This window comes from Platalea leucorodia, assembly GCF_965183815.1.
Source record: "Platalea leucorodia genome assembly, chromosome: 6".
Lineage (NCBI taxonomy): Eukaryota > Metazoa > Chordata > Aves > Pelecaniformes > Threskiornithidae > Platalea > Platalea leucorodia.
This window is the reverse complement of record NC_138828.1, coordinates 56,181,775-56,209,331: the sequence shown is the minus strand read 5'-3', so window position 1 is coordinate 56,209,331 and position 27,557 is coordinate 56,181,775. Positions and strand designations below refer to the sequence as shown.

General features: G+C 45.6%; 1 protein-coding gene across 1 annotated transcript in view; it reads left to right on the top strand.

Moving 5' to 3' along the window:
• Positions 1-697: 697 nt before the first annotated feature.
• The window catches only part of KIT (KIT proto-oncogene, receptor tyrosine kinase), a gene marked incomplete at its 5' end in the record, with an annotated part of 54,729 nt that continues 27,869 nt past the window's right edge, over positions 698-27,557 (top strand). Inside the window, 4 exons of the mRNA XM_082316576.1 lie at positions 698-764; positions 19,312-19,551; positions 23,106-23,384; positions 26,815-26,951. Coding sequence (XP_082172702.1) covers positions 698-764; positions 19,312-19,551; positions 23,106-23,384; positions 26,815-26,951 — 723 coding nt within the window. The remainder of the gene's footprint in view (positions 765-19,311; positions 19,552-23,105; positions 23,385-26,814; positions 26,952-27,557) is intronic.

Here is a 27,557-nt window from a genome sequence, read left to right as displayed (position 1 = left end):
TCTGGTGCTCTGGCTGACTCTTAATAGGTGACAGCCCAGAGCAGCCTCAGGTGGAGACCTCAGCCAGGGCAGAAGCGTTACCTTTGGTGCACAGAGAATCTGCTGTGACACCTCCAGGAGCTATTAGTGAGGATTTTAGAGCTAGGCAGGCTTTGTACCTGCCCTTTGAGCGATGCTCCCTGAGTTTCCAGGCCCGCTGCCCAGCCTGGCCGCCTCCCCGCCCCGGACCCCGCTGCCCCCCGGGCGTACCCAGCCCCACAGCGCCGGCCCCTCCTGGCAGCGCCGGTCGGTGCCCAGCAGGGCAGCAGGAGGGCGATCTCTCCCCCGTGACAGCGCTGTGTGCATATTCGCCCGCTGGGGTTTTTCTTTTTTAAATAAACTCATTTGGGGGGGGTGGGGGCGGGTATTTGGGGTCTTCACGGTAAGCCCCACCGAGCCAAACTAGGACCCTCCCCTTCCTCGGGGGGCGGGGGAGCGCCTCACCTGCGTCCGTCCCCGCGGCGGCGGGGCGGGGGCGCGGAGGGCGCCGCGGGGGGCCGCGCAGCGCGGCGCAGGGCGGGCGGCGGAGGCGGAGCCGGCGGCGGCGCGGCGGGGCCGGCTGTACTCCGCAGCCCTCCCGCGGGGGCTCGGGCATCTCTGCGCGCCGGGCGGTGCGAGCGGCAGCCGCGCCGCGCCGGGCTCGGGGGGTGGCGGCGGCATGGAGGGCGCGTACCTCGCCTGGGAGCTGGCGCACGCCGTGCTGCTGCTGAGCCTCTTCCCCGCAGGTGGGAGCCGCGGGCGCGGGCGGGCGCGGAGCCCCGCGGGGCGGCGGGGCCGGAGCAGGCGCGGGAGGCTGCGGGGAAAACTTCGGCGGCGGGGGCAGCGCCGTGCCGGGGGTCGCGGCGGCGGCAGCCCGCCGTCGGCCCGGGCATCGCCCCGGCGGCGGCCCGCCGTCGGCCCCGGCATCGCCCCGCGCCGCCTTTGCGGGACGCCCCGCCGGGGGAAAGAAAAAAATTTACCCGCCCTTTGTTTGCAGTGCGCGGTTATCCGGGGCTGGGAGAGGGGCCGCGGGGAGCCCCCCCGCCATCTCCCCGGGCCGGGCTGTTTTGGCAATAAACTCTCCGGTAATCGGTACAAAATGTCCCCGCGGTTCAGTGCTCCTTGAACAATAGGCAGGGAACGAGCCGCCGCCGTCAGGTGTCCAGCGCTCCCCGGCAGAGGTGAAGCCTCCCCGGGGCGGGGGGGGCTGCTCGGCTCGGTGCCCCGCTGCGCCCCGCCGGCGGCGGGCCGGTGCCCCGGTGTGGGTGCCCCGCGGTCCGGGGAGGGGCCGGGCAGGGGGCTCACCGCGGGACAAGGCATCGGAGCCGGTCTGCTCCGGCACTGCCGGTCCTCCGCGTTGAAGAGGAGGGCGAGCGGTGCCGCTCAGGCCTTCGGGAGGTCGGTCAGTGCTAAAACTTTGGTGCGTCGGGTATACGTTGCAAGGTTCCCTTCCCCTTCCTTGATAAAAGGGGGTTTCCTTGCCTAACCTCACAGCCCTAGCGCGCAGGGCGGGGGATTTTAAATAGAGCATCTGGCTGCAGGGCTGGGCAACTTTGCACATGGCTTTCGGAGTTGCCGTGCAGCTGGTTGCGCGGTTTGTAGGCTGAAGAGGCGTTTGGAGGTCTGCGGAGGAAGGTGCCGTGAGGAGGTCGCTGCTGGTGTTTGAGGAGTTGCACCCAGGGAGGAATTTGGCCCTAGGCACCGAAGTCTGAAAGCGGATAACGTGGACGGTGATTTTGCTACTTCTCTAAGAGCAAGCTGAGGATCCAGGGAAGCGATGCACAGCGCTGGGTGTTTAACGTCTGCTGCCACCAACAGAGAGATGCCTTGCAGAGCACCCTGCCTGGGAGCAGCCGGGGAGGGCTCCCCAAGGCTCTGCCCGTGCTGCTGGCAGCAAACAGAACTAAAACACCAGGAGCTAACAGTAGTGACGATTCACGCTTCTTCATTGTGAGCACTTTGGGATGTGAGAGGGGGCAGTAGTTGATTTATGAACATTTTTGTTAATAGTTTTGTTTGGGTAACTTTTTGAGTTTTCTCCCTTTTGTTTATTGATAATCTGAACTAGAGTGTGATATCTGACAGTGTGGACTTTCCTAGCTACAAATACCCACATACGTCTGCAAAATGCTAGTGCTGTGGCCACAGGGATGGGAAAGTCTCTAACCAATGTGTTATTCCTTGAAAGAAATAAATAAAAAAGTCGGAATGATTAACACCCACCAACTTCCTTTACTTCATGTATTTCTTGCCTGCGCTTGAAGGTTATCCTTCATCATACGGTTAGGCTGTCCTTAAGGAAAGCTTGAGAAACAGGTCAGAGTGGCAGCATCTCCTGGAAGTCATGAGATGCAGGCTTCAGAGTACCGGAGAGGCAAGGAGGGAACCTTTCTCGTCATCCTTCCTCTGGTTCTGGGTTCAGACACTTACTTGTGGGAGACATTTCACCTCAGGGGCACATCAGACAAACTTGTGTATACAAAAATCCACTCTGTAGTAGGCATAAACGACTTGCTGTTGCAAAAGACAACTGTCTTTGGGTACGTATGCACATCATCTGTGTATCACACGGATGTGGGAATGTTCAGGGCTAGTTTTGTGCTGGAGGAGGTATCAGGGTGATGGCTTGTGTCCTGGCAGGGGCGCAGGGGACATCACAAGTGTCAGATAGGACAGAGCTGATCTGCTGTGCTGGATTGCTCTGGAGCTAGCGTGACCCTGGATTAATTTTGGGTTTGCCTCAGTGCAGACTCTTGGACTGGATGATCTCCCACAGTCCCTGTTGAGACCTATCCTGTTGTTTGTCGGTATACAAATTTATATTAAGTATCTTTCTTTTGCCTTTATTCAAGAGCTTCTTCCTTTGGTTGCAACTAGGGAAGAAGGCCGTAGAAAACAGAGCTTAATGTAGCTTCTTGGAGGGTAAACCATTCATCTCCTCTGTCAACAGCTCCTTCCTACTTTTTGTGTTTCTTGCATCCTAACATAATCTTCCACTTTTCCCTCCATTTGGGGATTGCCTAGTCTTCCTTTTATGCAAAATTCTGGAATGATCTTTTCTCTGTGCCTCTCCTGTCCTCCCCCAAGGCTCGCCCTGTCCCTTACCCCCCGGTGCTCTGCCAGAGTCTCTGTGGCATTTCCATCCTGCGGTCATGGAAGACTGGACATGGTTCCTTTCAGCATCCATCAATAGAGCTTGTTTTTTTCAGTCGGCTGCGGAGTTACGGGAGGCTCTCCCTGTGCCCAGAGGGAAGAATGTCTGTTTTCATAATGCTTCCTGCTACCTGTCAGCCAGGAGGGAGGAGGCTTGGAGGAGGAAGATTGAACCTGAGGAGGATGCTAATTGCTGTCACTCAGTCACTGCCTTGACCCCAGCAAACCCTCCGATTACCTTGCCCTCCCTGCTCCCCGTTTCCATCTCTGTTTCCATCTCTGCTCTCTCCTGCTTTTCCTCCCTCCCCTGTGGCAATGCAAATTCTCCTGGCGCAGAAATGTGGCCCAAGGCCACTGTCAGGAGCAGAATGGAGATGTCAAAGATCACTCAATATTTGACTCTTTCCTTCCGTTACAACTGGGAACCCTCTCCCAGCAAGTGCGTAAGTGATTTTTCTTCAGGCTTTACAATAAAGAATGTGATAAATTTGGCAAGAAGTGAGACTCCCATTTGCATCCCGTTTAAGTACCGTTCATAGAGACTGGAGGCGTTTTCATGTGCTCATTTTGCAGGAGAGATCTTCTCGTCACCAGGTGCAGCTGTAGTACCGTTGGGTTATACTGGCTCTCTGTGGGCTTCCACCTCGCTTCAGCCCTCCCAGAAGCCTATTGTTGATTGTCCAAACAGTAACGCTGCTTTGCAGGTGCCTGGGTTGATCAAAGGATCCTGTGTCACTTCCAGAAGGGACATACTGCACCAGGACACAGGTGGAATTGGAAAGGATATGTCTTTAGCACATGTAAACACGATCTAGGACAGGTCTCAGGAGGAACATCTGAGTCATGTTCAATCGGTAGGAGTTTCTTGTAGTGAAACTTGTCCTTTTTTCTCTCTGATCTGTTGTGAGAGACTCTAATGATACCTCTATATTCTTTGGATTTCTGTCTGAACTATAATTCTTTGTTAGTGCAAGCTATTTGTAGGATTTTTAAGGCATATCTGGAGCTGTCAAACTAAATACCAAATATTACGCGTTTGTAGTTTGAAGGAAAGCTGCTTTCTAGCCTGAACTTTCAGTCAACACTGGTGTAATCTGAAGGTAAGGAATAACAAATTCTGGGTGAAACAAGAACCGCCCAGCATCAAGGAGCTTCAACAACATATATGTTTATCTACAATACATGGCAACTGATCTAATCTCATATCAATCTTGTAGAAGAGAGGCAGTAATTGCTCAAGGTTAAGCCACTTGTCAGCTTTTTCTGTCTGCCCATGAAGATGAATGCCATTGCAGAGATCAAGCGTTGCACATTGTTTTGCAGTGTGTGTGTGACACATGATTTTACAGATGTTGTTTTCTTTTTCATCTGGTATAAACATCTTCCAGGATTTTGACTCATTTCCTTAAGTCTCTTTCAGCTGTTCAGGGGATGGCTAGAGGAAATGAGATCTAATATCCTAATGCATTGCATTTACTGTAAGTACTCTCTCACTTTAAGTATAAAACTTGGCCTTTTTGTAATTTCTGAATGTCTTTCTGAATATTCCCCGACACAAGAAACAACTTGCAGTTGTTTCTGTCCTTCAGAAACTCAGGTCCCCCCGATGAGTCTCTTCAGTCTTAATAGAGCTTAAGGTGTTCATTGTAACCTCAGGTGAAAGGGGAGAGATGGTGCTAGAGGCATCTAATGAAAATGGTGATCCAGATTTCAGCATGTTACATCTTTTGGACATTTATTGAAGAAAATCCGAAGAGAATGCATGTACAAATTACTAGGACTTGACATAAAAGGGATTTTATAATTATTATTACTCTTCTGTATTGTTTTACAGCAGAAGTATTGTGCTTGGCTTTTTTAGTGACTTTTAGGAAACTAAAAGGGCTTTTTCCGAAAGGAGCCTTTTTGACAATGAATCCTGCAAACAGTCATAAATGAACGCAATTTTACGCATGTGAGTAGTCTCCTTGGCCAGTTGCCAAACCTAATGGCAACCGAAGTGTATTGTTTGTCCCCCAGCCAAGATTGCTGCCGTTAGTGATAAAAGCGTAAGGGGGGTGTAAACATCTGTGTTCGAAGGGAGAATGCGACTCCTGTTTTCTAGGGTATACCAATTAGAAAGCACGGTAAATGTTAATCTCTCAGCGGACTTACTCTTGGGAGCTATATTGATTTATTCTGAAAACATAGGTTTTCAGATATACCTTTAAATGGATTTTTAATGGGTTTTTTTTGTGTCACAATGGAATTTTTTTTGTGCACCACGTAAGGCACTTGGTTATATTATCTTTATATTATCTCTTACAGGCATGTAAATAACAGAAAAGTTTCTAATGTTGCTGCCATGCTATGCAACTCCTGGGCTGCTCTGTATGGGTCGTTCCTTGAAATTGTAACTAAAAAGAGGCATCATTTAGGAAAATTATCAGCTACAGAGGGTTTTGCCATTGGAGGGGCTGACAGCATTAAATGTCTATGATTTTAAATGTCATCTGACAGCTGAGTCCATAATCATGTAACATAATCATTAAATATCTGATACGGAGAAGAATTTGCTGGTCAACTAGGCACTGACGGTTGTAAATCTAAGTGATAAAAAGGATGCGTGGGCTGATTTAAGTTAAGAAGAGATGATAACCATGGCAGGGAAATTTCAAAGTCAGAGAGATCCGTCTCTTACAGGTTCTTCGGAAGCCTGGCAAATGCCAGGTTAGTCCTACATCTCCTTTCTTTTCCCATCAGTAATTGTCTTGAGCAGAGGAGCACTCTTAGCTTATGGTGGGTGAACGTGCTCCTCATGACATGGAGTGGACTTCTTTTAAATAAAAGTTTTGTGCAAAAGCCACCCTGGAAAAAGAAATCAAACTTGTTGGTTATAACCTGTTATTCAGAGCCTGCATGTTTCAGAGGAGGTGAAAGGTCCGAATGAGCCGTGTAATAGAAGTGTTTTGGGTATTCACATACCTCGGCCACGCAGAACTAACTAGGTTCCTGCTGAAGGGTATCATGAGATTAAAAACTTGCACTTGGCTCTCATAATCTTCTTTTTGTTCAGTAGTTAATGGCTGCACTGATGTCACATGTGGAGGTTTTTGTCCGCAGCTCTTAGGACTGGAAGCTTCATTCTTTGCTGAATAAATTCTGACTTTCTCACCCATTCGCCTGCCTCCCGCGGCTGGGTTTCTAAGAGATGCAGCAAGTCCTAGGAAGCTCCTACAGAGCTGTACGAGTAAGGCTGGAGGAGTCCTGCAGAGGTCATCCAGTCTGTCCCCTGCTCTCCCCCAGGTCAGATGGAGCAGATCTTCCCAGGTGGACTTTTGTCTAACCTGCTCCAGGGCAGACTTGCGGTGCAGAGTCTACCACCCATTTTTTCTAGTGCATAACTAGTTGTTCAAGTTCAAGAGCTTCTCCTGATACCTAACCGAATCTCCCTTGCTGGCTGCTTAATTCCATCCATTTTTCTCCCTGCGCTGGTGGATATAATGACCTGCTGATCACCATCCTCTTTATAATACCATTTTACACATTGACAATATCACGCCTTTGACTTCTATGATGAACAAATATAACTTCTTCAGCCTTTTCTTTTGGTGCATCTTTTGTACCTCCTCCTCCTCTTTTTCCTCTCAGCCCTCTCCAACTTGTTTGCATTTCCTCAAGATATGGTACGTAAAATTGGCATCTGACTCCAGATAAGAAATGTAGAGCTTTAAGGTTTAACAAAATAGTTACCTCCCCATGTACTGTGTGCTTCAATTTGATTCAAAGCATTGTAAATCTGATTTTAATCATGATTTAAATCAGCCAACAGTAAGCCTCATTTTAACTGTTTTGCATTTGTACTTAATCATTTTGTAAAGAAAGGTTTAACCTCCTTTATTACCATTGAGATAGAGTTTTAATTAAATATAGCCTTTGCACTTAATGTTATACTTACTTTGATTAATCACTGTGCCTGTATTTAAGCAATTATGTAGCTTGTTATATATACACTTATTCTGATTCTTCATGTGTATGTTTTAGTATGAAAATAGAAAGTGTTGACATTTCTTGTATTAGATAATTGATTTTTTACTGATGATTTGCATCGATTACAATGAAGGAAACGAGAATTCTGAAATGTTCTTCCGTTAGATAAATAGCACCACATAGAAACCAGCCAATTCAGAAGAAAAAACTCATTGAGAAATGTTTTGAAATAAAGAATTAATGTCTGAAAGGCCTATCTGTAGTCAAAACTGGGGTTTCTAATCTCTGTGCTGTAAAAATTGTAGAACTAGTCCATCTCATCCTCTTTTTATTCTTAGAATGGCAATGGAAGGAAACATTCATGGTTTTTTTTTTTTTTTCAACTCCTGATCAGTAGCTCCTCTTTGAATGGACTAGTTGCTTAATTGAGTTGTACTGAATGAACTGAAATAAAGAAAATATTTTCTCTGCACCTGCTAGGAAACTCCAGATGCCAAAGGCTGGTTTATTGCTGCGGCACAACCTGCCTAGAGGTGCTCAGCTACTGACTTCCATGAATCCAGTAGTGTGATTATCTTTAATGTGTTGGCAGCAAATGTACAGCTTGCATAATTTTTTTTGCCTTTAACTTTTTTTAATAATTAGAGGAGGTGTAAATTTTAATTTATGTTGTTGTATTTTCAAAATCCATGTTGAATATTTTTACATTTTAAAGGGAAAATAGGCATTATAAAAATGCTGCATTTTAACTTTTAACATAATATTAAATTAAATATGCAGTTTAATATGGTATTTTTACCTGAAGTGGTTCTTTTTGTATGCCTTAGGTGCTCTGCTGCACTAGGACATGGTACTGAGGCATTCAGTTTCTGCTGCTCAGTGACTGCCTGATTCTTTGCTTTGCTTTTGCTGCCTAACTCTTTGTTTGCTATTTTATACGGCATGGAAGTGCTCTCTATGCCTGGATGAGCATAACTTTTTAACTTTGAAAAGAAATTATGTTATCATCTTCAACAAAATAAAAGCTTCCTCCCGGTAGTGTTCATTGTAACACAAACTGTTGAAGTTTCCTATTCCATAGCACGTCTGACTTCCAGGTATTATACATAAAATTGCTGACTTTGCAGTAATGCTAATATCATCATACCTAGGATTTGAGGTATGCAGCATAGTAAAAGAGGTTAAATGGAAGGAGCAGAAGTAAACCCTGTATTTCTGGTCTCCTCCCATGAACTAGATACCATCAGAAGTGATGCTGAAATGGGATTCCCTGCTTAGGCGGGTACTCAGACTGTGCCCACTGCGCGATGCCCTCTTATGTATCTCTCCTGGGGTAGGAAGGAGAACCACTTTTTCAATAAGCAGCTACCTATATATATATATATGCCATGTATATGGAATTTATAATAGGGCATATTAGTAAACTAGGAAATACAGGACAAGTAGCAAGCAAAATACATAAGTGGGACTTCTGCTGACACTGGAGATTAAGTTCAATGGCCGAGTTATTCTCCTTGCCAGAAGAAGACTGGGGAAATGAAACTGGATTGTCAGAAAAATATCTAAGTCTCTGTATTCAAGGTAGTTCCAAGACAACATCAAGACAGATCTTGCTGGGTGTTAGTGAGATTTGTTCACCCTAGGAGGTTATGAAGAACCTGCCGATGAATCCTCCAGAAGTAGTCCTAGTCACAGTTTCAGAAGACATGTGCAAAGATACTTCTCTAATACCAACACATTAAAAATGTGTTTATTGGATTTGGTATTCTCTGTCAGACTGTTCTTTTACAAGAATTTTTTAACAATATCCAAGGAGCGGCAAAGTTTATGCACTAGTTAGACAAGGGAATCTAACTTATTGCAGGCTTATTAAAAATCACTGAATAGGTAAAGTTAATTTATATGGAGAAATAGGGAAATACTCCAAAACCTGCTTCTTAAATGGATCCGTGTGCCATGTGGATGCATGATGTGATGCGATGACTTGTATTTCACTAATAGAGCTATATAAATACTTTAGCTATCTTATTACTAAACCCAGCATTTTTCTCATGAATCTGTCAGTTCTTTCAGTGAAGGAAAAGAGAATACAAAGTAATAGGGAAATAAAAGATAGCTGCGTCTTTTCTGCAAAATTTGGTGAACATGTTTATTAATCTGAAAGTCTTGTTTATTGCTGTAATCTTCTAGGAAAAAGTACTGAACCAAATATCTAGAGAAAGTAAAAAGCAGTGCTCCTCTTTGTGGTATTTAATGTGGTCCATCATAAGAGCAATGATAACATAATTATGCAATTATTGGTATATTTTCCCCTCTGGAGGCCTTATGTAGATGATTACCAGTGCACCTTTTAATGAAATTGCTACTATTTGATAAAATTACTGCCAAGGCTTGAAATAATTAGAATTTGCATTGCCAAAAGTCTTACATCTCCTTCCTCAGTTGAGCCTTTTCCAAATAGGCATTAATTCAGATTGCAAAATGATTCACTGTTCTCCAGTTTTCTCATTTCTCTTCATTAAAACTACCTTTTCACTGCATTTCAGAAAACACGCTTTCAAGCCCATGTTGCTCATCAGAAGGAACATTCGTTCAAAATGGAAGTTGAAAGATACTGCACCTTTTAATGTAAATGTCAGCGAAGAGAAGTGAGAAGAAAAAGCCATTAAAGGAATAGACTGGATGAATGACAGCTGCATTTGAATATGCTATGCATTAGTGCGCTTTTTCATTCCTTCTAATCGTTCTCCATACTTACTTTATAATTTGTTTATTTATCTGTCTAACAGCTGATAAAACTAACTGGGGAACAGCTGGTTAATAAGTAATTTTGGAAATTAGAGGGAAGAAGGCAATAATTCAGTAGGAGTAGGGAGCAGTTTAAATTTATAAATCTCAGCGCTGACAAGTGTTGTGGCAAACAGTTGCTCTTTTTTTGCAAATCCTACTTATGTGTGTGTACATACATACATATTTATCTGTCTGTATTTTTCTTTGAGTAAGAATTACCAGGTAGTTGTTTTAAGCTTAGACCGTTCTAGTTTAAAAAAACCTGATAGGTCGGTCATGCTTTGGGTTTGGTTTTGTTCATTAGCACATTGCCTAAATTCCTTCTGTGGTGGGAGGTTGAGGTATAAGAGACCATAGTGCGTCAACATGCTGTAATAAAATGAATTAATCACCTAGAACAGGTTGTTGCTCATAGTGCTTCAAAATGAGTGACTGGACTGCTGCTATAGTGCATATGGTGCTCCTTCAGAAAACAAACCCCCAAACCCCAAAACAACAGAAAAAGCCCCAAAGCCACGACTTTGCAGAAAAAGAGGATTCAGAAAGGTGTCATACCTAGCTATGGAAAGAAGCGTGGCGTTTGATCCTGTGGTGGCTATTTAGTATATGTGCTAAACTAGAATTATATTCAGCTACATGTCTGCCTTTGACAAATGCCTCTATTAGCTGTATTAGCAGAGTGAGGCATGCCAGTCAGAAAGCGAAAGCTGCTTGGTAGGCAGGAAAAGTGGCCTGTTTGCATGGCTGGAGTTTCCTCACCCCAGCTAGGGAAAACCAAGCGGTTCTCACCAAACCTAGGTGAAGAGGATGGTGCGTTTCTGTCTCTGGAAGGTGCAGTTGCTTCCCCCAGCCCCCTGCCTTGAGGGCATGAGTGTTGCACTTGCAGGTATAGGGCAGCTCTCACATGTTTGTTTTGGAGGTCATGTGCGGAATCTGCTCGGCTAAGCTTGCTTCTGAAATAAGGAAGCAAAGTACGATTAGCTACATTGCTAATTGCTGCGACAAGACCCTCTGCAGGAGGATTTGCTGGCTTCCACCCACAAGCAGGGGATCAGCCCAGGTGCTCATTTTTGTCCTGCCTGAAGATCCTGTGAATGTCTCTCTTGGAGAGTGGGATGTGCGGGGGCTAGAGAGCTGGCTGGATTTGTCTTCTTGCCACCTGGCTCTGATGCTGGCTGTTTCTGATTAACCACATCTCGTTCGGAAGGGTGCATAACCTCTCTTCATGTGTAGCTGGGTGTCTCCTCAGTTGCCTGAGCTGTTTTCTCTGCAAGAGGTAAACACCAAGTGCCTTTTACTTGTCCTGTGGAGTGCCCTCCCAGGGTGTGAGGTGTTTAGTGAGGCAGGTCCATGTAGGAGCAATGCTGAAGCTTCCCATGGGGTGTCACTGCAAAGGGGGGTGTCTCACAGCCATAGTGATGGTCCAGCTGCCCCTGTGGTTCCCCGCGCTCATGCCTCCACAGATGATAAAGACAGCCTTTGTTCCAGCCTCCTTCCACTTCCTCTCTTGGGTTTGCCATGGGTGGGAATCAGCTGGCTGGCTCCACACTTGCTCTTTGTGTCGGGGGATACCCGTTTCTCCTTTATGCTGCCTGCAGATGGAGTTGGTTTGGCTGCGCCTTTGAGTGCTGGGCTGGCGAGCTCCTGCCTTCTGCCCTCCACAGTGCCCTTCTTCTGCCCCCTTCCCGTTCAGGGAGAAGGGTCTACAGGGAGGGAAGGCTGGGTGAGAAGACAGTGGTTGCCCTCATGCAGCTGGGTAAATGTCAAAGCCCTAATCCTCTCCCCTGGTTTTCTGCTTAGTAACTACAGCCTGTGAAGATCCAAAACTTCAGAGCAAGCATAAGCACAGGAGCTCTGCATTTCTGCTTGGGAAACACGCGGTGTTGAAGAGTCTGTTGGTCAGCAGATGGCACTGACTCTGTTAGGTGGGTTAGAAACAAACCACTTAGTTCTGTGGGGAAGCCTAATCAGTCTAGACCCTGTAATACCTGCCGGGTGACAGTTATTTTTCAGTCTCCAAGATGAAGCTGGGGCAGAGGAGCTCATCCGCATTTCTGTCAGCAAGGATTTGTGGCATTCATATATGCTGAGAGTCCGTGACACTTGCAGGGGACAAGGGACAATCACATCTTTGGTCTTTTTTGGTCTATGTCTTTGAGGAAGCCGCTAGCATGGGTTTTGGCGTGGATGGTTTCTTTTGGGAAGTAAGAGGCTATACTGCTAGCCTTATTTTCCCCCGCAGCATAGCTGAAATGGGATCTGATGTAGCTTTCAGATCAAATCTTTCAAAATTGACATTTGCCATTGCTAAACTTTTCATCTAACATAAGGGAGAGTGTCTGTTTAGTGAAGTGGAACAAAACAAGTAAGCATATGATAGCATCTCTTCTTTGAAAAATCTGGGAGATTTTAGACATCAGAGTAAATGAAAGTTGTTTCAGTGTGATTAACGTGCGAGTTTGACACTTTGTTTCCTTGGGCATGAAATGGCAGGACAAAGAAAATATAACTGAAAAGGTCTTAAATTCATCTCCATCATAGCATATGTCAAGTGTCATAGTGGCTTTAACAAATGAGAGACAGAGTTGAAAAGGCGATACTCTTCAATTAGACCAACTAATACTGTAAAGAAGACTGGGCAGGCTTCTGGCTAGGACTTCTGCACTTGTGTAAAAGAGACGTTTATGCTTCTGCTTTTCTTTCAGACCTGCAGGAGACTTGTGTGTCTGAAAACGTTCATTTTTCCAGCAGTGCTGGGTATGCTGAGAGAGGATATTACCTCCCTGCAAGCCATGTTTTGCTGATATCCCCAGGCCATTGCATCTACAACAGTGCCACTACTTAAACTGATAAAGCATATCTCTTGTTTCTGCTCTCTTATGTTGTTGTAGATGAGAAACTGAAAAATGTGGTGAGTAAGGTCTGTGTGATAGCCCTTGAAATGAACCCAGTGCCCAGAATGAACAGGCACTGAAAAGAAAGTAGTCTCTCTAACTGTATCCCATCACCACAATCTTACACGAAAGTTGTGGACATTTTGTCCCTTGAAGTTTAGCTCCTCGGTGCATTTGTCATAGAAAAACGTTAACTGGTTTAGAAATCATGGTCAGGATCAGGTCACGGTCAGGTCATCGTTTTCGTTGTGCAGTGTTTGTGCAGCTTACATGGGGACTGCTGATGACTGTGAAGGTTATGGACAACCACAAGGGGAAGAGGCAGAAGCTCAGAAGAGCCTGCCGTTCCCTTACAGTGTGTCCCAGCCCTGGGAGAGGCAGGGAGAGGGGTCTGCTCTTGCTGGGTAGCAATGGACCCGCTGGCAGGTCGCTGCCAGTCCCTTGGGCTTGACAGAAAGGCTGGTACTGCATGTGAGCAGGTAGTGGCTGTACTGCGAAGCTGAGTTGTGGCCTTGTTTTGGGAGATGTTTGAGAGAAGTTTAATGTGGAAGGGGGTGGGATAAGGCACAGGGTTTCTTTGCTTTGTTTTTTTTTTTTTTTTTTTTTTCTCTGAAAGCAATCTGTTGTGCTATAGAGCTGCCACAAACTTCTTGTTCCTTTTAATGTTTAGATGAGACTTGAAAGAGGAAATGGCCACAGAAGGACTAACCTGTTGGCCTAAGCTTGTGCAGGAAATCTGTGGCAGTGCTGGGAATAAAAACCACACCATTTGACTCTGCATCTTATTCCATGGCAGTCCCACTTCCTTTGTTTGCTTGGCAGCTGGAGATGGTCTCCACTTGTTTGTGAGCGTGATGTGGACTTGGACCTGACGTGCTTTTCTGTGCTACAGCAGTGTTGTGGCTGAGGCTGAAAAGCTCCTGCATAAAACTTTTTTTTTTTTCCAGGATGGTGCACTCCTTAGCCAAAGCTTTCTTTGTTTGCACATCCCTTAATTGTTACAGGAACATTCTGCTGTCCTTAATCATATCCCTACAATTTGACCTGCATTTCCTATCGGTATTATCTAGAGCCATTTCGTTTTCTAATTCCTTCAGCCTGGTTTTCCAGATGTTCCTTCCGCATACAGAAGTCACAACTGCTGTACTCCCCCTCTTTCCTCTCTCTCCTTTCATTTTTAGGGCTTAGGAAGCCGCTTATAATATATTCATATATTCTGCTTCTTTTTTCAGTTACACAGCCTTGTTCACAAGTGATCCCAGCATTGTAGTTTTTAGCTTAGATTTGTTATATTACAAGGAGAAGCCAGGATAGTGGAAGTGACTCTTTTCAGCTGTGGGACACAAATTTAGAACATCCAAAATGGGTCTTGGGCTGTCCAACTCTGAGCTTTGCAATTTATTTTATGTATCTATTTTAGTTCTTTAACATTAATTATTAAATATTTGCCATTATCAACGTATTTTGTTAGGATAAATAATTACCTGCTAGTTGCCCTTGATAACAACTCTAGAGGATAATCCAGAAACCCAGTGTGGTACTCTGGCTACACAGTGTATGGAAGGTGTTGGATGTTTTGCAGTGGGATCCACAGCCCTTGACCAACAGCGCGATCATCTGCCCGCACTAGCCCACAGTAACCATGGGAGCAGAGGACGGGTTTCCTCTCTTCCCCTTGTCCTGTGGGGTCTCTGTGGTCAAGTGGGCTTCACGGAGGTGGTGACGCTCAGCTGAAAAATGAGGTAGTGGTCCACCTCCTTTTCCAAGGTGTAAGGAGGTAGAGAGAAGGTGGAGCCATGCCCAGGTGTGGGTCAGATAAGGATGCACACCTACACCTGGAAATCTTCAGTGGTGATATAGCCACAGGTTCTCCATCCTGTTGCTCAGAGAGTTTACAGTCCCCCTGGTGACTGGTAAAGTCATGGTCCTGCCTGGGGTGGACATGGAGCCCTGGAAAGAGACTCCGTATCCCTTGGGGTTCAGCATTTGGAGATCTCTTACCATCCCTGGCGTATATCCTGCCAACACAACTGATTCCCAAATTATTAATGTTACTGTCACAGTTACGCTCATGGTTTGTGTTACTCAAGTGTAGGGCTGGGAGGAGCCCGGTCCTGCCTCAGGTGTGGTACAAATGGAGCAGTCTCAGATGTGGAGCAGTCTCGGACGTGAGGTGTTAGCAATCTGAGAAAAGATCAAGAGATAGCAGATGGACACATGCTGTGGGGATTAGTACACTGGATTACAAGTTGTTGGTTAAACTCTCAGATTTCTGTTACTTAATTATTCCTCCAAAAAGGAGATACAAAGTCATTCCCATCTTTCTAAGCACCATTTTAATTCTTATCTTTTAAAGACAGGCGATATTTGGGTGCTTAATACTAAGCATATCTGATAGTTCTTGCATTTACAACCTGTTCTTACACTGCCATACTTTTCTTGAAGACGTGTTGTTTTCAGAAGGCAACAGAAAAAAACTTTAGATTGTGGGAATCCTTTGCGCAAGACATTAACCCAATTTGTAAACTGTTTTGCTGATAATTTGTAGGCTGTGTAAAGGAACCATAACAAGATTGTCTTGAAATATGAGTGGTGGTTTCAACTGGAATATCGTGGCTTTTGTTGTGGAGTGCCACAGTGTGCTTGTTCCCTCTACGCCTTTCTTTCCCCAGCTCCGGTACGTAACGTATTTCTTGTGCCTCTGGATGGACTCATGCTCTGCTGTCTTGTTTACCACCTTTAAAAACTTTCCGCCAACTTGCGAGATAGTTCTGATAACAAGTGTTACAAAATTTTGAACTCCTAACCTGAATGGGTATGATGAGTGCTAGGGGAAAGAGTAGGTAAAACTCACAAACTTTGCATAAAAAGAGAAAGTATGTTTTTCTTAATCTTTCTGGCAATTATTATTGCTAGATTGCTTGTTTATGTGTTCAATGACGTGAGTTTGTGTGGAGGATTAGTGGAACTCGTGGAAAATTTCTAGTGGCACTGGAAAAACAGGCACTGGTGGACTGCCTGTTGGGTTTGGCACTGATAAATAAATTTTAATCCGAGGGAGATGGGGAGAGAACGAGGGGTCCCTCCAAAACCCAGGCCACAAACCAAGTAATTAGACTTTGCAGGTGGTCTGACCGTCCTTTGCTTCCTACTCTGATGGATTTGTCAGGAAGAGAAGCAGTTACCTGACCTGGTCTTAACCCAGTATATACCTTAAGAACAACTAAAGCTGTGAGATGAGAGAATTAAGTCTAGAGTATATAACCTCATGCCAACTAATTATCTGATTGTTTCGCTTGAACGTCTGTTGTTATCTGTGTGGGTAGGGAAATTCAGCCTCTGAAAGGAAGCGCAGAGTGTGTTTTTGCATGCAAGTGGTGTTGGTTTTTGAGAAACGTTCCCCCCCCGGCTCAGGAATGGCTATTATACATCCAGTCCAACTGCGTAATACTGTGCTATGCATTAGAGGGCCATTGGGCAATGGTTATTTGTAGGACTAAAGAGCCAGTCGTCAACAGAGGAAGGGTTTGTTGCTGCAGCACCCGTCAGGATTTGCACATACCGCAGCGATGTGTATGGTTTGACAGATCCGCACCCATGTAGTAGGTCAGTTATGACATTAATCTATGCACTGCTACCTCCGATCTGTTCCTTTCCTCTGCAGACCTGTTGATGACGCCCTACCTTTGGCCTTCATGTGCCCTTGTGCCGTAGGGTTGGGTGGTTAAGTGGGTTTAGAAAGGAGGAGAAGCCCAATGCTTGGCTCTGCAGTACATTACAGACTGCTTTTGTCGGGGCAGTTCAGAGCCTACGGTTACCCTGTGTGTCGTTAATCCTCAGTCTAAATACCCAGGAGAGAAGCGGAGGGAGTGGTTCAGCAAGCCAAGCTGGCTCAGTGTTTTCTCATGGGCAAGTAAATGAGTTTATTCTCTGCTCTGGGGCTCTTTGAATGAAGTAACCCCTCGCTGCAGCTGAGAGTGTGTCTCCGCTAAGGCGTGTGTGCAATGCAAAGGCTGCAGCTGCTGTCGGTGCTGCCGAGGCTGCTGCTGGAGGAGGGGGTGCACAGCTCAGGCCAGCGGGCTGGTGTGCTTCCCCGCACTGCCCATTTTGTGCCAGGCGTTAGGAGCTGAGGCCGGGCCTCCACCAGCATCCCCCCTAGTGCTGGTGAAGGAGGGCTGCCCTGCGGTGTGATGAGGGGACACGTTGGTGTTTGCTCCACGGCTGGTGCCGTGTGACCTGCCCCGTGCTGTGTGACCTGCCCCGTGCCGTGCTCCTTGGTGGCGGGGCAGCGGGGGCCGTCCCAGCCCGGCCACATGCGCACCTCTCCTGGCAGGGCCCAGGCTGAGACCTTGTTGGCTGCAGGCCAGGAGCGATGCCTGCGAAGGACGTCCCGATCTCCTTTCCCAGCCTTCCCTGACTCATCTGAGGACCGCGCGCCATAGTGGGGGTAGAGCATTCCACGTTTGCTGTTTTGTGCAGCTCATGTCGTTTGTCGCTTGAAGCACCCCGTGGCCTGTGGGAGGCAGCAGAGAAGTCTTCCAGAGACATCCCAGTGAAGGACCTGCATGGTCTTTCAGGAGACTTTCTCAGAGGTCTTTGCCCTCTGCCTTCTTAGGCGCTGGAAATTGCTTTCTCTGATCCGAGGGGTTTGCAAATCAGAGGTCTCCTTGCCTCTCCTTACCCCGCTGTCAGGCCCCACTCTGTCCCTGGCAAAGGGTTTTTCCAGCTCTCCTGTCTGCAGAGCCACTGCTGGCTGGGACCTGGGCTCCTGAGACCTTGCTCTCCTCGGTCGAGCTGCTGTGTCACGGCTCGGGCTCACACCTGCACTTTGAGGTAGCAGATTGGAAATTAAAAGTGGTTTTTTTCCTGCCTTTTTCTGGCAATTATTATTTCTAGGATGGCTGTTTATGCATTCAGTCACAGAAGCGTGTATGCAGGGTTACTGGACTTCATGTGCAAAATTTCTGGTGGCACTGGAAAAATGACTTCCAGTTGGGTTTAGCACTGATAAATAAATTTTAATCTGAGGGAGATGTGGGGAGAACAAGGGCTCCCTCCAGAACTCAGGCCACAAACCAAGTAATTAGACTCTGCAGGTGTCCTTTGCTTCCTACTCTGTGGTGGATTTGTCAGGAAGAGGAGCAGTTACCTGACCTGGTCTTAATCCAGTATATACCTTAAGAACAACTAAAGCTATGAGATGAGTGAGTTAAGTCTGGAGTATATAATCTCATTCCAACTGATTATCCGATTGTTTTGCTTGAACGTCTGTTGTTATCTGTGTGGGCAGGGAAATTCGGCTCTGAAAGGAGCCACAGAGTGTGTTTTTGAATGCAAGTAGTATTTTCAGTGGCATGACTCTGCTACTACATATGGGTGTTGTACAATCTTGTACAACTGTGCTTCACATGCGAGGGACATTAACTAGCAGCAGTCATTGTAAGCTAAGGATTACTTGTAGGACTAAAGAAAGGGGAAGGGTTTGTTCCTGCAAGGCCACCTCAATATTTGAATATGTTCTTCTGATGTTCAAGTAGGTCCATAGTAGTGAGAACTTATATGCATTTTCATTTATGAACTTCCATTTTGTAGGTTCACTAAGACTTTCACATCAGGGGTGTGCTAACTCAGCAACCCCCTACTTGACTTATGTTAACAGTGGAGCCAGAGAAGCCTCAGTGTGCTTCTTTCTCCAAGTACACAGTTAAAGGTGGAAGGTAATTGGGAATTCTGAACTGAGGCTGCTAATTTTACACAGCTTTATTTTCTGAGAGCTCTTTAAAAGTTGTGTTACGGCATGTTCAGTGAAAGAGAAGCTAAGAGGTCATTTAGAGCAGCTTTGGTGACTAGGAGATTGGTACCTCAGTAAAAATAATCTGGTCGTGTTGGGAAGCTTGAAGAGTATTTTGCATAAAATTTTTGTGGAGGTAAGAGACGATGAATTAGCACTTCAGCTGAAGAAATAAGTATGGAAAACATGTACTGATGTCTTCATTAAACTGGACACTTCTAATCTAAGAGTGTGAGTGGAGCTTCTGAATGCATGAGAGAGCAGTTAAAAAAAGATAACTGTTGAGCAAGGAAACTTCAGCTCTTGGCAACGTACTGAGTAAATGACAAAGAATGATTAAAAGTGCTGCCATGTAGAATCAGGCTCATATGTTCTTGAATTTAATTTTTAAATAGCTTGGGTCTGTTCCCATTCAAAAGCCGAACCATCGCAGAAACTGGTGCATCTGAAACTAGTTTCAAATGTTTTTTTAAAGGCCAGTTTCCATCTGCAGTGGTGATTTGCTCTGTGTGCCAAAGGTCTTATAAGCCAAAAGGTGTCTGTAGAATTCCACAGTGCCATTGCAGCTTAATATTTTTAAGAAATAACTCCCGAAATATTAACTGCACATATGCAACTATAAATAACAATTTTGCTGCAGGAAAAAAAGAGAGCGTTGTATTGACAGGCATTGTATCTTGTGCTTATTTTTTCCAGGTCATTCACTGCCCCATGAAGAATCTTCAGTGGTTGTGAATAGAGGGGAGGAATTAAGGCTGAAGTGCAACAAGGATGGACCCGTGACTTGGAATTTCCAGAATTCGGACCCATCGGCAAAAGCAAGGAGTTCCAATGAGAAAGAGTGGTACACCAAAAATGCAACAGTCAGAGACATAGGCAGATACATATGCAAAAGCAAAGGGAGTATTGTCACCTCTTTTTATGTTTTTGTTAAAGGTAAATATCAATGAAGGCATTATTTTTGCTTTCCTCCCCCACCTTCCCACTCTCAAAATAATAGGACAGTAAATGCTGGAGGAGGGAATGAATTTGAGGTACAGAGGGAGAACACAGTCTGATAGAAGAAATCTTCTTCCCTGCCCAGTAGAAAGAAAACTCACTCTCAGCTTTGCTTGTAATGGCCTTTGTCACCAGAGCAAAGTTCTGGATGAGTTTCTCTTTACATCCCGGTTGTTTTGTGGTGAAATATACCTGAGCTCTCTTTCTAGAAGCTAGTCAAGTGACCTGAATCAGTTGTATGAGTCAGTTGTACTGTGAGGAAGCAAGCAGTATGTAGAAATGTCTTTTTAATTCCATGCCATCCATCAGTATGGAGTCATGTAAGGTTTGGCCCCAAGCTCTTGATTTATTGAGGCAGTTAGCTAAAGGATTTGGCTTTTTGAGGCCGTGCTCTCAGGCTTAAGCCAGCAGGCAGCAATGATTCCTCTGCCTCCAGCTTCTGGTCTATCTTGTGGCTGATCAGAAATGTCTCAGATGGGAAAAAAGTGCCTCTGCTCTGACACATTTCCAAATCCTTTATTACTTTTCTTCTTTGTCCAGTGTTTTCTTCAGATTTCTTCTCTTTTGTTGGCTCCTGATCTGTGGCTTCATCAGCTGCCCTCAAGCTGACAGTTTACCATGCCTGGCGTTCCCTTTTGCTTTCCAAGGAAGACAGTTATTTTGCTTCTCCTTCACATAGTTCTGGTGGTCTTTCTTCCCTGTGATGGAAAAAAGTCCTACAGCATCCACTTTGTTGGAGACAGCATTCCTCGTCCAACAGGGGTTGCCTCAAAGACCCTCCTCTGAACCCTGCTAATCCTTTGAGAATTACTGCAAGGTTGTTCTCCAAGACAAGGAGATAGCAGCACATCATAGCAGAGAGTCTTTTCCCAAGGGAAGATATCTGACATAGTGGCCACACAATTTAAAGAGTGCTCCTTTAACTGCTCCTGAGTTGTCCAAATAGCCATACAGCTACCATGGATGAGTTTTCTTGACCTTCTGTGTTTCTCTGAGAATATGACTAAAGGAAATCTGGCATGTATTTTATCTATATGTGACAAACATTGTTGACTTTATCTACCATGACTGTTTTCCTGGAGGTCGTGGTAATTATCCCAGACAGCTGTGATCATAGAGATGTTTGTGCCTTCCATTATGCGAGTGACTCCTTCACCTCAGGATAGCAGGCAACCTTCCCACTGAGCATGATTATCAAAGTGTCAGAGAAGTTGTGTGGCCCTCATGCAACATGTTGTTAATTTCTTTGTCTTAATTGTGTGAAAAATGTGCAAGCTTCACTTTGACAAGTTCCTGGAAGTAAAACAAGTCTGTTTGTGAGGTTGGCCATCATTTTGCAATAGGCTGTGATTTAATGACATCTTACATCACCTTGAAGATGCTACCATGAGCTCAGCTGCTTGTGGGGTTGCCACAAGCACCCTGTGCACTTACTGCTTGTAAAACTGGGAATGAAGAGAGAACAGGACCAAGAACCTCGATCCTGCCCAGTGGCACATAAAATGGTGGCAGGTGTTTATCTCTTACGTCCATCTGGATCTACTAAAACCAAATTTTCTATGCTTCTGTGACCAAGGATGACATAGCATTGACTGGCTGTAGGCGCTTACCTCTTTCACCTTTCTGCTTTGGCAGAAAGTGCCTGTGTTGGGTCTATAGAAGCAGTTTGTGTCCCTATCCAAGGAAGTTTAGTGAAGATCAAGCTAGTTCAGACACCTATGTAAGAGAAAAATCTCTTGATTTTGATCTCAAGTCTTTTCAGATGCAAGCAATGATAAGCACCACCTCATCTTGTGTTGGAAACCTGAGATATGCCCAGAAAGCAAGTGCTACCCAAGTTGTACCTGGGGTGGAAAGCTGTGAAGGGAAGAACATGACCATAAGCAGCCTTGTTTGTGCCTGGATTCCCTACAGCAAATCCTTTCATATCTTCTCACCATGATGTCTCCCTTCCAGAGGGGGATGGAAGACGGGAGGGGAGCATCTCAGCAATTCTGCTTACCCCAGCCAAGGCCTTCCCTGCAATTTCAGCTGTTAGTGAAACAGGTCTTTGTTCCTCTCTTCTGTTTTCAAAAATGTCTTTTTTTTCCTGAGGAGCCATGCTTTCTGTATAGTGAAGATATCTTGGCTCTGTCCATATTGGAGAAAAACGGGTTGAGAGGAAACCAATTAGTTAAGTCTCTGTCAGCAGACACATCTAGATGAGCTCTTCTAGTCCATGCACTTCCAGCTCATCAGTGACAGTTATAGCATTTCTCTATCTCCATGTGCAAAACATCACACTTTTGCTTCTGTTCAGGCATCCTTTGCTATTTCATTTCTTAGTAGTCTCCATCCTCTAGTTCTAGACTGATGCTTCAAAGCTTTTAGTTTGTGGGGACTTCTTGGGCAGCAGTATCAAATGGGGTTAAAACTACACCCTCACTCTAAGCTAGAAACCAGCCAGTAGCTTCTCTGTTCAGTAATGAGCAACCTTCAACTTAGCATTTCCTAATTGCTTCTGTAAATGTCCCGTGCTTCATTTTAAGCCTGGTACTTCTTCTCTTAAACCAAATTCACATTGTCCATCGTCTTAACCAAATTCTCTGTCTTCCTTGTTAAGTCATGATTTGTTGATCTCTCATCATTCAAGTTGTACGAAGCCAGTTTGCAAAAAAGAAAGAAAACTTTTCCCTCTGTTTCTATATTTCTGATTCATGCTGCTCTGTAGGGAGGGCACATGGGAGCTGAAATAAGCTTTTACAGAGTGTTTGTCACCACACCATCCTTTATTTTTGTGTTCACTATTAATGGTGAAGTTCTTAGTCTTTCAAGGTCATCAGCTATCATGGGCTTCAACTTTGGTTGTAAAAGTGTTTAAAGTACTGTATGTTTGTGTGCTGTGAGATGAAATACTTCAGAAAAGTTACCTATGCCCAGTTTTTTCTAAGGAGGCTAAAAATAACACCTGCTTTCAGGGAGAGGAGAGAGAGAGGGAAGTTGTTTGGTGCTTCCTCTGGTAGCAATGTGTGTTCATCTAGATTATGTATTTTACAGAAGTGAAAACCATAATTTAGGTGCTTTTCAACTTCCATTTGCTCATAAATTTCTTCAGAATCCTCCTGTGGGCATGAAAGCTTACAGCCCTGCCACTAGCTAAAAGCAAATTACTTTTAATGGTCTGTGAAAATCTATTTACTGTTGTTGGGGGTGGAGGGTGGAGGTTTTGGAGCTAAACAAGGCAAAAAAAGATATCCATCTCCAAATAAAAAAGCAGTAAGATTATTTTTAGTGCACATGATTCTTTAGTGTGTCTGGTATTGAATGCTCTGCATATCTCCTATTAAGACAAAATTTAATGTCTCTTGGTAAACATGAGTTGGGTAATACTTGGTTTTACTGGCTGAATGTAAAACTTTCTTTGATGGTAGTGCCCAGTTGCAGAGTTAGGATCATCAGAAGTTCCCTGTGCAATGTCAGCTTCTCTGACAGGTCTTTGCTTTTCTTCACAGATCCAAACGTGCTCTTCCTTGTTGATTCTCTCATCTATGGAAAAGAAGACAGCGACATCCTGCTAGTGTGCCCGCTAACAGATCCAGATGTTTCAAATTTCACACTGAGAAAATGCGATGGCAAACCTCTCCCCAAAAATATGACATTCATTCCCAATCCCCAGAAAGGCATCATTATAAAGAACGTACAGAGGTCGTTTAAGGGCTGCTACCAATGCTTGGCCAAGCACAACGGAGTTGAGAAAATATCGGAGCACATTTTCCTGAATGTGAGGCCAGGTAACACAGGATTTTCACCTTCTTGTAGAGCACCTGATTTTCCCCTTTATCTCCCAGGAGCTGGTGGGAAGTGCTGTGAAGCCTCACCTTGTGTCTTGACCTTGCCATGGGGAGGCTGGAGGTGGCAGTCTCCTCTGGAGGCTTTTGGAGTCTTCTCCTACTCAAAGCCAGATGTGCTTGCGCACCAGGAGATTGCTCTGTTGCGCCTGTGACTGCTGCAGGCAGTCCAGAGGAAGGTGGTGAGCTTAGAAAGCTTGTTCTGGGCAAGTTGTGTGGGGGCACAGGTTGATCTTGTGACATTTGGCTTGTGGCTGTGCTGAGCAGGTTTGGCCATGATTACTTTTCTGTTCCTGGTGATTTCCAGGTGTTTTTTCACCATTCTAAATGTGGCTTGTGCTGTTAAACTTTGAGGACAAACCAGTGCCCTAAGGTTTGGACAGGTTTATGCAGGCAAGGTGGAGATTTGAGCGCCTGACTCAGAAGTCTGAGACCCACAAGTGACAGCAGGAGGAATTGATTGATGGCATTGAAGAAGAGGGATTCAGTGGAGAGCCAGAGCTTGGGGGAGCAGAGGGCCTTTGTTTGTCTCCGTCTTCAAGAGTGAGGATGGTCACAACAGCAAACATATGCCCAGATCATGATGAGTGCGTTGTGGCTGAGCTGCCAGATACACCGCTAAGCTTTGCAAACCTGTTGATGACGCCCTACCTTTGGCCTTCATGTGCCCTTGTGCCGTAGGGTTGGGTGGTTAAGTGGGTTTAGAAAGGAGGAGAAGCCCAATGCTTGGCTCTGCAGTACATTACAGACTGCTTTTGTCAGGGCAGTTCAGAGCCTACGGTTACCCTGTGTGTCGTTAATCCTCAGTCTAAATACCCAGGAGAGAAGCGGAGGGAGTGGTTCAGCAAGCCAAGCTGGCTCAGTGTTTTCTCATGGGCAAGTAAATGAGTTTATTCTCTGCTCTGGGGCTCTTTGAATGAAGTAACCCCTCGCTGCAGCTGAGAGCGTGTCTCCGCTAAGGCGTGTGTGCAATGCAAAGGCTGCAGCCAGGTCTGGGGAGGGAGCATCCCCTGTCCGTGCACGCGCGTAGGCTGTGCACCGGGAGTTTCTGTTGGCTGCAAGTGCGTTTCTGCTGATGCGGCCGAGGTGTCCCGTTGGTTTTTTTTGTTGTTGAAAGGAGAACGGTGGCTGGGGCTGCGTTGGTTGTCTTTGTGCTCTCAGAGGCATCCGTCCGTCAGCGATGCCGTGCTGTCGGTGCTGCCGAGGCTGCTGCCGGAGGAGGGGGTGCACAGCTCAGGCCAGCGGGCTGGTGTGCTTCCCCGCACTGCCCGTTTTGTGCCAGGCGTTAGGAGCTGAGGCCGGGGCTCCACCAGCATCCCCCCTAGTGCTGGTGAAGGAGGGCTGCCCTGCGGTGTGATGAGGGGACACGTTGGTGTTTGCTCCACGGCTGGTGCCGTGTGACCTGCCTGGTGCCATGCTCCTTGGTGGTGGGGCATGGGGTGGGCAGCGGAGGCCATCTCAAGCGTGCAGTTTGCTGTGGCAAAATTTAATGAATACTAAATTTCAATTAATGAGAAGAGAACAAAAGTTTAATCTGTACAGGCATCTCTGGCATTCTCCTTTGACAACAAAAATCAAGTCTGTTCTTTCTGTTTCTGTTGCTTGTTCTGCAACAAGGTTTTTTTTTTTCAACTGTTTTTTCAGTGATGGCCAAAGAAAGCAAGCAGTTGCTTGGCATAGCTAGCATTTCTCTGACAAAAGAGAGTGCAAGTTGTGGTATTGGACTATTTCTTTTTTTTACAGGATAAAAGTTTGTACTTGCTTGATACAGCGGTGACTTCTGATGGGAGGGTGCTGACTTGGCCTCCATCACTGGTGGCCCACTGATGGTGGGCAGCCATAGGTGGCCTGCGGGATTTGGGTGCTCTGCCTGCATTCTCTGTCTGGGGGAAGGCGTGCAGTAAGTGGAAGCATCTGCTGAAGGCCGTCAGCAGTAAAGCAGCATTGTCATCCTCAGTGTTGTAATTACTGTTCTGTAGTGTTCAATCCTTGTGAAGTTCACCAGGTAAAACTCCTACCTTCTCCTTGGCTGAAGACTTAAGTTTGTGTTGGAGACCCTTTGGTGGGCACTGTTGTTGTAATCATAACTGGTGCCCAGACCCCTAGGCTTGAGCAGAAAGACAGAAGAGGCATCCATGAAACAGAGATCTGTGCGGGCATACTCAGACATACACCAGCCCTGCTACGACAGCGGTGTTTATGTTCAGCCCTTCTCCAAACAATGAGGGGCTTTATGGCCTTAAGGATTTTTTTTGGTTGTCCGTAGATGTTGCTGGCGGGTGAGAACACAGCACGCCTTCTGCACCGGCTTCCTCCTCGTCTCTTGGGTTCTGCTGAATGCCGGGGCGGGATTTTTATGTGAGCCTTTATATCTGAAGAGACCAAACGTGTTTCTTTGTTCTCTTCTGTAGAACATGAGGAAAACATTATTGTTAAAGTATGAATGGCTGCAAAGCATGGCATTTTCCTAAGTTTCATATAATTTACCTAAGACAACTACAAAGCCTGTGTCAGAGGCAGGAAGAGAGTCTGGAAGGCCTTATCTGATGCATGTTGCATTCATGGTTTGAAAGTGAGTCTTCCTGCATAAAAACCCTAGTGGGAAATTCATTGGAGTCTCATAAATGAGGAAAATCTGAAGAAAGGATGAAGAAAACAGAAAAACAAACTGTGGAGGGAACAGAGGAAGAGCTGAAGAGCTTTGTGGAGATAAGAGACACATAGTCCTCAAACACACTTGACTGTTGACAAAAGACACCCCGAAGCAGAACAGTGGTACAGCTAGCCCATGGCTGCTTGCAGGCACCTATCTCTTGGGTGGCAAACTTGTCCACAGTCTTGGCTAAAGCCACCTCTGTGAACCCTCACCATGAGCAGAGGTTGTGGTGCTTTCAGAGGCGGGTGTGGTGAAGTCCTTGAGCTGTACGTGTCCTTCCTAGGCTGTCCTTGGGCTTTTCAGGGATCTGTCGGACAGTACTTTGCGTCAGCTGTAGTAATATGTAATTAAAAGTTGCAGTTAATGCTAGGCTGCGGTTCTTCAGTGGCTGATCCTCTCTGTTTTCAGTTATAGAGTGCAACTTTTTAATCGCTGTCATAGAATGTATCATCTCATCGACAGTTCAACATCGTTCAAGTTTCTTCATGCAAGTTGATAAGCTCTAACAAATATTATCTGACTTCCAGTGTCATTTGAAGGGAGACTGAAGCAGAAATGTGCTTGTTGTAAAGGAACGACTGTGTAATACATTGAAGAAATTTGAATACTTCTTGGAGGCCTGACATTTTATTGCAAAGTTAATGACTGTTGATTTTTATCCCCCCTTTGAAGCTCTGAAGCTAATGAAAAGTAATGCACTTCTAAATTGTTTTCCAGTTCACAAAACTCTTCCCGTCATCACCTTATCCAAAAGCTATGAGCTTCTCAAAGAAGGGGAGGAATTTGAAGTTACATGCATAATCACGGATGTGGATAGCAGCGTACAAGCTAGTTGGATTTCTCACAAAAGTGGGGTGAGTTTCTTTAGTTGTATCATGTATGCCTCAGCACAGTACACAAACTCTCTGTAGACTTTCGCTTGCTTGTCTTGGATACCTGTTGCTGTATCGGTTTGGATTTGTTGCATTTCCAAAGGTCCTGCATCCTACAGACTGGTGAGGGGCCAGCAACAACTGTCCCATGCGCATGCAGATGGCTGGGAGGAAAAGCATCCGCACAGGCTTCTCTTCCCAAACAGAAATTAAAGTTAGGCTCTTCAATGTGAAGTTTAGGTGACCTCTGTTGGGCTGCCTAAATACGGAAGCACAGAGTGCCTACACATCACATTGCAATCAATGGGAGCTGCAAATATCAACACATGGACTGCAAATTACATATTCTAGTCGTTATCATTAACAGTAAAATACCTGCTAATTAGCATGGGATTGTACGTGACAGGAATAGTAGTAAGCGTTCACAGGAATGATTAATTCATTTAAATTACATGGTGTGCCTCACTAACTGGGAAACTTCTGAAAAATGAACCCGTGAACTGGCTTCTGTCTATGGTGATAGATGAAGTTACTGCCTGGCATCACCAAATTAAATTATTGGCAGGCTAAGTGCTCCAGGAGAGTTCA